This window comes from Ruditapes philippinarum, unplaced genomic scaffold, assembly GCF_026571515.1.
Source record: "Ruditapes philippinarum isolate M1 unplaced genomic scaffold, ASM2657151v2 ctg332_1_1_1_1, whole genome shotgun sequence".
Lineage (NCBI taxonomy): Eukaryota > Metazoa > Mollusca > Bivalvia > Venerida > Veneridae > Ruditapes > Ruditapes philippinarum.
Genome location: NW_026860802.1, coordinates 18,385 through 32,289, shown reverse-complemented (window position 1 = coordinate 32,289; position 13,905 = coordinate 18,385). Strand labels below are relative to the sequence as shown.

Below are 13,905 nucleotides of genomic sequence, written 5' to 3'. Positions count from 1 at the left end.
CAACCACATCTTATGCGACAAGGTTCATAACTCTAGCACCAATATTTTCAGATTTATCTCCCCTTGAACTTTGAATTTGTCCTTAAAAAATGTTATTTTTTTACTGTAACTTCTTTATTACTTAAGGGATCAACTTCATACTTAAAACATATGTTCCTTATCATTAACAACATCTTATTTGACAAGGCTCATTGGTACCAATGTAGCAAGAATTATCTCCCCGTTAACTTAGATTGTGTACATGAATAATGTTATTTTTTTACTATAACTTCTTTAGTTTTAAAGGTATCTACCTAAAACTTCAAATACATATTCCTTATCATCAACCATATCTTATGTGACAAGGTTCATAACTCTTGAAGCAATATTGTCAGAGTTATCTCCCTTTGAACTTAGAAATTTCTTAAATAGATATTATAACTTCTTTACTTTTTAAGGTTTCTACTTCAAACTTCAAATATTTTTTTTTATTTTTACACACATTTTTATGTGACAAGGTCCATAACTCTAGTGTTACTATTTCCAGAATTTTCCCCCTTAAACTTGGAATTTATGTTCACAACAATAACTTCTTGTCATAAGAAGAAATATATTCATATCATAATTGATTTTTCTGTTATAGTTTTGTATTCCTTACCGCGTCCAGTTTTTAATTAGTCGAGCTTCGCTGTCTCCTGTGACAGCTCTTGTTACCTATAAGGTCAATGTGATCTTGACCTCTGACGCCTTAATCCCCAAAATCCATTGAGTTCATCTTCTGACCAAAAGCAATGCATCTGTAAAGCTTGAAGGTCAAGGGTCCATGGGTTGTCCAGTTATTGATAGAAAACCATTTTGAAATACAAGGTCAATGCAACCTTGACCTTTGACCCCCTTACCCTAAAAGCAATAGGGGTCATCTAATGGCAAAGACCAATGCACCTACAAAATTTGAGGGCTAACAGCCCATAGCTTGTCAAGTTATTAATCGGAAACCGTTTTTTCTTACAATGTCAATATGACCTTAATCTTTGACTCCTTGACTCCAAAATCAACAGAAGTCATCTACTGGTCAAGTCAAATGCACCTACGAAGTTTGAGGGCCATAGCCCTTGGGTTGTCATGTTATTGATCGGAATCCATTTTTACCTACAAGGTCAAAGTGACCTTGACTTTTGACCCCTTGATCCCAAAATCAGTAGGGGTCATCTGCTGGTCATGAACAATCATCATACCAAGTTTAAATTTCCTTGGCCTAAGCGTTGTTTAGTTATTGATCGGAAACCGTTTTACCTATAAGGTCAATGTGACCTTGACCTTTAAGCCTTTGACCCCAAAGTTAATAAGGGGTCATTTGCTGGTCATGAACAATCATCATACCAAGTTTGAAGTTTCTAGGCTAAGCGTCCTTTATTTATTCATAATTTACGTTTTTATCTACAAGGTCAATGTGACCTTGACCTTAAACCCCTTCACTCCAAAATTTTAAGGGTCATCTTCTGGTCATGATCAATCATCATACCAAGTTTGAAGATCATAGGCCTAATCGTTCGTTTATTATAACTCGGAAACCGTTTGGTCTACGGACCGACCGACCGTCCGACAGACATACCCCCACTTTTTGAAGGGGCGCATAATAATATAGATTTGAAATAAATGTGGTTAAATTTTAGTTTCAAAAGAATTTACAAGAGAAATATAAGAGAATTTTGTCACCATTAGATACATTGAAAATAAAGTATAAAACTTACTTCGAAAACAATATACCGATTAAGAGATGGACAAATCACGCCGTCAGACATGCTTAGTCTTGTTATAAAATTGTGATAAGGTCCTAAAAGATTATCATTTTCCAAATACGGACCGACTCATTTCTGCGTTGTCGTCCGAACATGTCCATTCTCAATAAAGAAAAGAACTGCTTTTGAATCTCCAACGTGGAATACTCTCTCAAAATGCTATCTGAGTCAAGTGGTTTTCATGCAAGGAAATTTGCAATCTGAGCTTCAAGCAGCATTTAAAAGATGATTTTATTCATCTGATATTTAGAGAGTTTTTCATTTATTCCTATGACATCAACGCTTTCATCTGGGTTAAGTATTCTCTCTGTTAACCTCTGCTGATTTCAACCTGAAGATTAACTTATCATGTTTTGGTTTAAAGGTTTTAAGATAAAACCCTAATCAATACAGGCGCTGTTGGTCGTAAAGAAGAGGGGATTAAAAATCATCATTCCAAATTTGAAGTTGGTAATACTAAAAATTAAAGGAAAAATGAAGAAATGATTTGCAGCGTCATGCAGACCCATAAACGATCTCTTATCCGCCAGCCAACTTAGTATTAGAGAACATTTTCTTTTTCAAGTACAATTAATCTTGTTCAATTCATTGAGATCTCTTGAAGAACTTTTTAAAGGAGCAATCGACAAATATCAAGGTAGTGATAACGAGGACAAACCAAATAAATTACAAACTGTATCTTAGGATAGCGTCAATTGATTTAAGTAAATAATCTTAGTGCAAAGCACATTTACATTTTCTATTTTATCTTTTTATTTTTCTTCTTAGTTTAATATCTTTCAATAATTCACTCGATGACCGATAAAGTTATCATGAATTTGCAATGTTACCGATTAACTCAGGCTTTTCAACAAATTACTATCACAAGTTTATTTTAGCCATGTGGTCGGAAGGATTCATAATACCTATTTATAAAAAGGAGATAATAATTTACAAATTAAGAAAGAGTAGCATTACTTAGTACCCTATGTATTTTTTTGTTTTCAAAAATACTTAATACAAGTCTAAATAAATGGGCAGAGAACTATCACATTAACATCGACGCACAAGCAGGATTTAGGTCAAAAATGGGAACTGTAGATAATATTTTTGTATAACAAAATATCATTAATCATATTATTTCTGAAAATAATTGTCTTTTTGTTTGCTTCATTTACTTAACAAAATCATTTGAATTTATTGTTAGGTAAAGCTGATAAAATTAAGAGTCAGGCGAAAATAAATGAATGTTCTGAAATCTATTTATACAAACGTCAAATCCAGAATTAAATTATCAAATACATTGAGCAAAACTTTTACGTGTTCTTTATGGTCAGCTGGTCCCCTTTTCTCTTTTCTATGTACATGAATGACTTAGAAGATATTTTTATATTAAAGGGTTTTAAAGGCATAGACTTAGGTACTCTTAATTTGTTCCTATTATTATACGCGGACGACATTGCTATTATATCGGAAACAAAAGAAGATCTTCAGAATGGATTAAATATTTTAAAAGATTATTGCGAGGTATGAAAAATAGAAAATAGAAAATATACATTTGAAAGGATTAAGGCCACAAACTCAAAATAACTTCGTTTATGGATAGTTAGGTATAAAACAATTAATACCGCTTAGAATAATACGAATCTTACAAATTTGGTTTAAAATATTATAGAACAAAAACCAAATTATAAATGTTGGGCTAATTCAATTAAACAATTACATCAAAGACTAGGTTTTATCATGTCTGGGCTAATAATGGAGCGGGAATGAAATTTTATTTTTGAACTCAGTAAAAACAGAGACTTTAAGATAACTACAAGCTGGATAGAATCTCTACGCAATTCATCAAGAGCTTCCCTTTACATTCTTTTTTCACACTTCAATTTTAAATTGTATCTTGAACAAATTAACTTTCAGAAATTTAGTATATCATTAACAAGATTTAGAGTTTCGACTCATAGGTTACTAATCGAAACCGGGAAATAGCATTAAGCAAAACGAAAGAAAATATATGATATGTAACAAAATAGGGGATGAATACGATTTTTTATTATAGAGTGTACTTTATATTGTGAAAAAAGAACTAAGTATTTACAAAAGTACTACTGGAAAAGACCAAACATACCTAAATTTATCGAATTATGTCAAACGAATCGACTACTATGATAACAAAACTGTCCACTTTTATTTTAAAAGCTTTTGAAATCTGTACACCGATTTACTTTTCTTAAAAATATTTTCTTCCACATTTTTCTCCTGCAACGTCATTTTTTACAACTTATTTTGTTTAATCATTCAATGCTTTATTAACGTGAATAATTAAGTTTCGTTCGGTAAAACCATAGTGCAATATATATATTTATTGTTTAAAGACTATATACATACAATAACATTAATTTTATTATTAATAAGGAATTATAAAATAAAATGTGTACCTTAAACTAAAATATTATGTTTTATGTCGCCATTGACCTATATTTATTTATAAAATAATTGATTGTATATCATGACACTCATGGACTTGTAACCTTTTGTGAAGTAAGATATCATTTATCATTATTTATACTATTTAATCACTAATATATTTAACAAGTTGATATTTTGTTTTGGTTTATATTACGTTCTGGATACAAATGCGTCAAAATATTATTTTCTTTGTTAGACCTCGTGCGAAGCACCAAAAACAGTTTATCGGAAAGGCTTAATTTGTTCGAATAGATGAATTTTACTGGAAAACGCGCCTTGATAAAAGTTTAATTTTTGGTTAAGCTAAACAAAAACTTGTTTAATGGTCAGCTGAGTCAGTGACGTTATTAACAAAGACCGGCGTCTGCCAGTTTCGGAGGTCTGTGACCGAACATGCTAGCAAAGGTAATGTACAATAAATGAACGTTGAATCATACAAAGCACGTTTATTTCTGCACGTTGTATTAATCGTATAAAGGCACCGGATGACATGGCTTGTCGCGGGACTGCGTCCATCCAATTTCTTTGCTTGCATGAACGACTAGGCGATGCATTTCTGGGAAGAATCGTTATCTTGAATGAAATATGGTTATTTTTAATGACCCGAAGAGCAGACACACTGAAGGCCAAAGTAGTGACGTCTGGCAAAAAGAATATGCTTATATTGTTTATGGAAGTAGATGGGATGATATAAAGCACGCTTTTTCGGAGGGAGAAAGTAAAGAGCAGCCCTCTCAAATGTATTGTTTCCTTTAAATAATGTATATTATAATTCGATGAATATAATAGAACAAAGTCTCAATTTTTTTAATTAATTTTTAAACTTACTTAAATATAAAAGCGTCCCCAAATTTCAGATTTACGCTACGCAACGCGATTAATCTAGACAGAAAACGATCGAAGAGGATTAAAGATCTACTAAATATAGGTTCGGCGTTTTTTGGGGTTTTTTTTGTTGTTGTTTTTTTTGTCCAAATTTTGTTCGAAGTGTATCGTAAAGGTTTGTGCATACTTCTAAAATTGTTACTAGACTACCATTTTGAAATAGCGAGGCCTTTTAACAGTTCGACCGCGCATGTTGTGAAGAGTTGTTTGTTTGAAAACAGCATTAACATTAAATCAATGCTCTGTTCTCCGTAAAAGTTAATATATACCTAATCCTAACCCTTTTGTTATATATCGATATTGTCACGGGGGAGGAACTGTTACACGAAGGATGAGTTCTTATGATAACTTGTTTGGATTTCTTTATGATAACTGTCATAGTATCTGGAAAACATTACGGATTTCTGTGGAAATTTTGTCAATATTCTTGGTGAACTCACGTGGAAAAAGGTCATTTTTACATTTAAATTAGGAGTTTGAGGTGCTAAATTAAACTTTGATAATTAAGCTTTTTGCCCTACATATTGTTTTAAGTTTCAGAAAAACCTTTTAGTCCATTTTTCATCGCCTTTTTTAAAAATAAATCTGGTAGTTTTGAGTAAAATTTCCAAATGACTTGCTCATTCGTACATATTGACCTTTGCATTTATGATCTTCTTCCTTGCTATACTTAATTACCTAAATATAATGGAGAGTTGCAAACATAAAGCCAAGGCTTATTAATTTATTCCCGATTTTTCAAATGTCACGGAGTGCTTGTAATAACTCAAAATATGTCCTTGAGTTCTTATGATAACTTTGGTTACTGCCAGTTTGTTTCTTGTGCTTTATTACGCACGTTTAAGCGTATTATATTAGTCAACAAGTGTGTAAATCATTATGAAGCATATGGTACGCATTTGCACAACAATTTGGTTATATGACGTTGGTTTAGAGTGTATTTCAGTTCAAGAGATATTTTTCTTACCTCCGTTTCTTGTGTGTTTTTTGTGTTTGTTTGGGTTTTTGTTTTTGTTGGTTTTTTTGGGGTTTTTTTTCTTCATTTCATCGGAATGACTGAAAACATACTTGATATTGAGCATTGACTTATAGGATAAAAATACGCTTTGAATTTAATACTAAAGCATAATTTCTCCATGTATACATTGTTCCTGGTAGTTTTAATGCTGCAAAATAGGAAAAAGTATGCACTACCTTTATCTAAATTTAATGAGGCGGGTGCCATCTTTAGGTATTAACGGATATTTTAATTTCTGAAAGGTATCAATTTTATCATAGAAACGTATAAAGTTCTATGACAATGATATGACAATAGAAAGTAAGTCTGTAATTATATATGTGAGTCACCGTAAGGTTCATGCCTTTTATCGACATTGTTCCTTTCTCTATAAATCAAAAGTAGCATCACGTGACGTACAGAAATCTCCATATTGCGGAAAATTATTGCAAACATTTTTCGTATAAAAGTTGGAGTCCAACGGGCATTCCCCCGATATAATCCTAGTTGTTGAAACTCTGCAACAACTTTTGCTGTTATTGATAACAAAAATCTATTGCCGAACTTCTTTCGCTCGAATCCGTAGGGCACGTGCAAATCTGTTGAAGAGATCGGAAGCGATCGGATGACTTTTTATGAATATACTTATATTATATACATTTCGGGTTCGCATGGGTGTGAAGGGTATTCCGGTTATATACTTGTTGTTTATGGTAAAAATGATACAAATTACTTAGCCGCTTCTTGAAGGAAGCCCAACTACATGTTGTTGCTTAAGAAATGCGGTTGCTGAGAAAAAACTATAAGTTTTAACAATTTTTGCTTGGCGGTTTAATGCGGTTGCTGAGAAAAAAGTGTAAGTTTTAACAATTTTTGCTTGGCGGTTTAAGCCATGTTACTGCTGAGTACAGGTGTCCGCTGATTCAGGTTTTCCTGCAGATCACCTGTTTATCTTTTGTAGACTGTACACCAAAACAGTTTTATGTTCAATCTATTCTTAAAAGATTTGGGGTTTTCTGACAGCCGAATCCTGAAAAAAATGACAGTTACCTAAAAATTTACGTGGCAAAATCATTTACACACCAAGCTATATACAGCATATTAACTTAACATTGTTATCATAATAACGATATGCATGTCTATTATGCGACTTATATATTTCTCTGTAGTTGCTGTAAAGTCAGCATTAAAGTATTAACATTTCAAAGGAAACACCATCCTTCTTGTAACAGTTCCTCCCCCGTGATTGTATTAAAATGATTATATTAACATCAAAAATAAAGTTGTCTGTGTATTTTAATGTCTCGTATGACATTATTGTCGTTCTTACGTTGCATACACTCGACTCAGGTCAGAGACGATATTAACAAATTTAAGCATGTCTCTTTAAAACGATAGTTGAGAGAAACTAAACTGCATGAATTGTTTTGAAAAAATCGAAATAAAAGTGAATTTACCAAGTGTTAAGTAAATAAAATTTGAAAATATAATAATCTTAATAATTGAATCAGCGGCAAATAATAACTATTTTTCTCGATATGACCCGGAATTGTCGATGGCACGGAAACTGCCACTGAATCTTGTTATTGATTTGTCTTATATTTCAGAAACTCAACTATCGGGAAGACGGGATGAAACATTGTATCTACAAATAGTGTATATTCTCGTAGATTTTGGAACAAAAGTGGTCTTGAATTTGTTTATTCACTTGCTAAAAAATGAAAACAATACTCTTGTTACTTTCTTGACATCACCTGAGTCGCAAAAGACGCTAAAAGAATTAAAAAGGAAGAAAATATTAAGTGAAAAAGAATATAGGCTTTCAAGCGGAAACGGGTTCAATCCAAAAGCAGAACACTTTGACATATCACTCTTAATAACTTTATTACAGAACTTGTTACCAGAAGAAATACTTCCTGCACCAACGAATGGATGGCAAAAGCCTCCTCTTCAAGCAGATTATTCGCTGTCTGCAGATTTGTTACGTCTCCGTAAGATTAGAAATGAATTTGTTGCACATATGGCAAGACCTCAAATTCCTTGTTTTAAATACGAAAAGACCAGAACTGAGTTACTGATAATTTTTAGCCGACTTACCCAAACAATTGAGCCACACAAGGAAGCGGAAAAGATAAAGACAGAAATAACCGATAAAATTGATTCTTATCAAGTTTGTGTAGGTTCTTCAAGGACAAAAGAATATAAAAGTCTGATAAATGAATGGATAACAACATTCAATGAAAAGGTTGTATTCATTTACATCCAAAATTTGTATGTTTTGGTTTAACTTTCGATTTAACATTTTTTGGTCATATCTCGGTGAACGTCCACTGAAAGGGCTTCCCTGATTAACAAACCAGTAATTTCCAATTTTCGCACAAGCAACTTCTAACCCAACTTGTTTTCTAATTCAGCGGTTAGAGATAAATGACCATTAGACTCAAAATTGTTGCAAATAGACTAAATTTACTAGCCTATTTAGAGGTTTACAAACAACAGTTTTATATACCAAATTGTTCGTCTCGATATGTAGTTTCTGGAATTCATTTTGATCCAACCCGATGCTAAGTTATCCAACATGCCATCAAAGATAGCGAAATCTTCAAATATTTTGGAATATTCATGGAAGCTTATTTATCTTTTCAGTTTTGTAAATTAATTAAAATTATAACCGCGTTTTTTTTAATTACCTAACTCATTCATGTTTTCTATTTTTTATCGTTAAAATCTAATGAAATTTGCTTAACTAAGCTTCAAATTGAATATCCTTGCTAATTAAGTCCAGCTTGTAATTTCATTTTGTTAAAACCGGATAAGTTTCATGGTTTCGTTTCGAAATGTATCTACGATTTATTGAAATAAGTGAATCATGGCATACCGGTATTGGTCAAAAACGATATACAAACTTGAGGGGGTAATACTGGTACGATCAAAGCAACTGTAACATCTCTGTTATGTATTTTAATGGAATGTATTTATGATATTTTGCATAAGTTTGAAACGAAACATCTTGCCTTCATTAATTAAACCCTGAACGTGTATTGTCCATTTTGCTCGATTATGCAAAGAAAATTATTGTACTGGCCTGTACCTAGGCATTTGCAATAGAATTGGGCAGGATTTAATTTAAGGATTTTTGTGTATTTTAGTCCTTCATAGCGAAAACATTCATTTATGAGCTGTCGATATATTTTGGAAATTTTTGTAGATCAGTGTCCAAAACCCATACCTCTAGCAATGATTTTGACTGATATCCGTTATAATCTAAGAGAATTCGTTGGAAAGAGCAATCTCCTCTTAAGAATTCACGAAAACCTTTAAATCTGTTTTGTTATCTTAAATGTAAGTATTCGCCCTTTAACAGGATTTTATTGAATTGTAAAATTTTGTGAAATATGAAATTTCCTGTCTCTTGGTCAGTGACCTAGAACTATGATACCAAAGGCATATGTGAATTTTGAAAATAGTTGAAGAGCTTGCCAAAACGAAATAAGCTATCATTGATTCCAATTCATATTTTTAGTTCTGAGGATAGAATACCACTGCAGTCGGTGATCAGAGCTGCATCAGTACTAAGGGTGTAGTACTTAAGTACCAGTACCAGTACTTGCCAATTTTTGCAGTACCATTACCAGTACCAGTACTAGATTTTAGTTTGGTACTGCAGTACCATTACTTTTTTGGGGGAAGTAATTAAGTACCAGTACCATTACTTTTATATATTCATCAAAGTTTGAATAAATACACAGTGTCATACAAAATAATTGCTGAATCGAAGCAGGGGAAAAAGCTTATTGATTTTTTTTTTGTGAATCAAAAATTTACGCAAAAGTTATTAATGTAAGTATTCAGTTAAAAAAACTTCAACTGGATACTAACAAACAAGAAAATAGGAATAAGAAAAGGGATATTTATATCTTTGCACAACAGAAATTTTTCTATTTGCGCACGGATATAAAATATATAACAACGCTGACTCAATCAGTCAATTATAATTACGGATACATAAAAATCAGCAATACCCAAAGTTAATTAGGAAAAATCTTTTATAAATGGCAAAAGTGTGCACACAAAAATTTAATGCCTTTAAAAATTTTTTAATAATTTCACTAAGACAATGATGATATCAAAAATTTAAATCAAAAAGACAAACAACAATAAATTCACTCACCACACACCTTGAATGACATAAATAATCCAAAAGCACAATATCACAATCACACAAAAATATATAATAAATCCAATCCAATGTTCCATACACTGATACACTCACAATTGATAAATATCCAACTAATTAAATGGTATCCTCCGATTATGAATGTTCCTATCCTCCGTTTATGAATGTTCCTATCCTCCGTTTATAAATGTTCCTATCCTCCGTTTATGAATGTTTATATCCTCCGTTGATGAATGTCACTATGTATATCCTCTATTCCTAGTATTGTAGAATCGTCAGTTGATCACTGTTGAATAATAGGTACCGTCAAAATAATTTCAAATTTAAACTTTAGAAGAAAATCTTCTATAGATGTAAAATTGCTTTACTGCATTTTAATCCAAATAACCCCATAAACCACGTTGGGCGCCAAATGTCACAGGGTGAGAAAAATGTGCAGCCTGACCGGGACTCGAACCCGGGACCCTCGGAATACCGTACCGCGGCTCTACCGACTGAGCTATCCGGCCGCTTACACATCTTCTCCCCTATATAGTGAACAGTTCTGAACCGTGACAATTGCATTGTATTACAGTTGACTGGTTTCTAAACAATAACATATGACATGAATATAATTATGTTGTAATCATTGTTTGTAAAAAGTATGTTTATAAAAATGTAATGTTAACTTTAAAGTAAATGATTTTATTTCTTTGCTGAATAATGTTTGCAATTATTTTGTATGACACTGTATTTATTCAAACTTTGATTAATATATAAAAGTAATGGTACTGGTACTTAATTACTTTCCCCCAAAAAGTTCTAGTACTGCAGTACCAAACTAAAATCTAGTACTGGTACTGGTAATGGTACTGCAAAACTTGGCAAGTACTGGTACTGATACTTAAGTACTACACCCTTAGTACTGATGCAGCTCTGATCACCGACTGCAGTGGTATTCTATCCTCAGAACTAAAAATATGAATTGGAATCAATGATAGCTTATTTCGTTTTGGCAAGCTCTTCAACTATTTTCAAAATTCACATATGCCTTTGGTATCATAGTTCTAGGTCACTGACCAAGAGACAGGAAATTTCATATTTCACAAAATTTTACAATTCAATAAAATCCTGTTAAAGGGCGAATACTTACATTTAAGATAACAAAACAGATTTAAAGGTTTTCGTGAATTCTTAAGAGGAGATTGCTCTTTCCAACGAATTCTCTTAGATTATAACGGATATCAGTCAAAATCATTGCTAGAGGTATGGGTTTTGGACACTGATCTACAAAAATTTCCAAAATATATCGACAGCTCATAAATGAATGTTTTCGCTATGAAGGACTAAAATACACAAAATCCTTAAATTAAATCCTGCCCAATTCTATTGCAAATGCCTAGGTTACAGGCCAGTACAATAATTTTCTTTGCATAATCGAGCAAAATGGACAATACACGTTCAGGGTTTAATTAATGAAGGCAAGATGTTTTCGTTTCAAACTTATGCAAAATATCATAAATACATTCCATTAAAATACATAACAGAGATGTTACAGTTGCTTTGATCGTACCAGTATTACCCCCTCAAGTTTGTATATCGTTTTTGACCAATACCGGTATGCCATGATCACTTATTTCAATAAATCGTAGATACATTTCGAAACGAAACCATGAAACTTATCCGGTTTTAACAAAATGAAATTACAAGCTGGACTTAATTAGCAAGATATTCAATTTGAAGCTTAGTTAAGCAAATTTCATTAGATTTTAACGATAAAAAATAGAAAACATGAATGAGTTAGGTAATTAAAAAAAACGCGGTTATAAATTTTAATTAATTTACAAACTGAAAAGATAATAAAGCTTCCATGAATATTCCAAAATATTTGAAGATTTCGCTATCTTTGATGGCATGTTGGATAACTTAGCATCGGGTTGGATCAAAATGAATTCCAGAAACTACATATCGAGACGAACAATTTGGTATATAAAACTGTTGTTTGTAAACCTCTAAATAGGCTAGTAAATTTAGTCTATTTGCAACAATTTTGAGTCTAATGGTCATTTATCTCTAACCGCTGAATTAGAAAACAAGTTGGGTTAGAAGTTGCTTGTGCGAAAATTGGAAATTACTGGTTTGTTAATCAGGGAAGCCCTTTCAGTGGACGTTCACCGAGATATGACCAAAAAAATGTTAAATCGAAAGTTAAACCAAAACATACAAATTTTGGATGTAAATGAATACAACCTTTTCATTGAATGTTGTTATCCATTCATTTATCAGACTTTTATATTCTTTTGTCCTTGAAGAACCTACACAAAACTTGATAAGAATCAATTTTATCGGTTATTTCTGTCTTTATCTTTTCCGCTTCCTTGTGTGGCTCAATTGTTTGGGTAAGTCGGCTAAAAATTATCAGTAACTCAGTTCTGGTCTTTTCGTATTTAAAACAAGGAATTTGAGGTCTTGCCATATGTGCAACAAATTCATTTCTAATCTTACGGAGACGTAACAAATCTGCAGACAGCGAATAATCTGCTTGAAGAGGAGGCTTTTGCCATCCATTCGTTGGTGCAGGAAGTATTTCTTCTGGTAACAAGTTCTGTAATAAAGTTATTAAGAGTGATATGTCAAAGTGTTCTGCTTTTGGATTGAACCGTTTCCGCTTTGAAAGCCTATATTCTTTTTCACTTAATATTTTCTTCCTTTTTAATTCTTTTAGCGTCTTTTGCGACTCAGGTGATGTCAAGAAAGTAACAAGAGTATTGTTTTCATTTTTTAGCAAGTGAATAAACAAATTCAAGACCACTTTTGTTCCAAAATCTACGAGAATATACACTATTTGTAGATACAATGTTTCATCCCGTCTTCCCGATAGTTGAGTTTCTGAAATATAGACAAATCAATAACAAGATTCAGTGGCAGTTTCCGTGCCATCGACAATTCCGGGTCATATCGAGAAAAATAGTTATTATTTGCCGCTGATTCAATTATTAAGATTATTATATTTTCAAATTTTATTTACTTAACACTTGCGTAAATTCACTTTTATTTCGATTTTTTCAAAACAATTCATGCAGTTTAGTTTCTCTCAACTATCGTTTTAAAGAGACATGCTTAAATTTGTAATATCGTCTCTGACCTGAGTCGAGTGTATGCAACGTAAGAACGACAATAATGTCATACGAGACATTAAAATACACAGACAACTTTATTTTTGATGTTAATATAATCATTTTAATACAATCACGGGGGAGGAACTGTTACAAGAAGGATGGTGTTTCCTTTGAAATGTTAATACTTTAATGCTGACTTTACAGCAACTACAGAGAAATATATAAGTCGCATAATAGACATGCATATCGTTATTATGATAACAATGTTAAGTTAATATGCTGTATATAGCTTGGTGTGTAAATGATTTTGCCACGTAAATTTTTAGGTTAACTGTCATTTTTTTCAGGATTCGGCTGTCAGAAAACCCCAAATCTTTTAAGAATAGATTGAACATAAAACTGTTTTGGTGTACAGTCTACAAAAGATAAACAGGTGATCTGCAGGAAAACCTGAATCAGCGGACACCTGTACTCAGCAGTAACATGGCTTAAACCGCCAAGCAAAAATTGTTAAAACTTACA

The 13,905-nt window shown here is 32.3% G+C and overlaps 1 protein-coding gene across 1 annotated transcript in view; it reads left to right on the top strand.

The window, feature by feature from the left end:
• The window catches only part of LOC132713430 (uncharacterized), a 38,619-nt gene that overhangs the window by 12,242 nt on the left and 12,472 nt on the right, over nucleotides 1–13,905 (top strand). Inside the window, exon 2 of the mRNA XM_060696026.1 lies at nucleotides 7,716–8,353. Coding sequence (XP_060552009.1) covers nucleotides 7,716–8,353 — 638 coding nt within the window. The remainder of the gene's footprint in view (nucleotides 1–7,715; nucleotides 8,354–13,905) is intronic.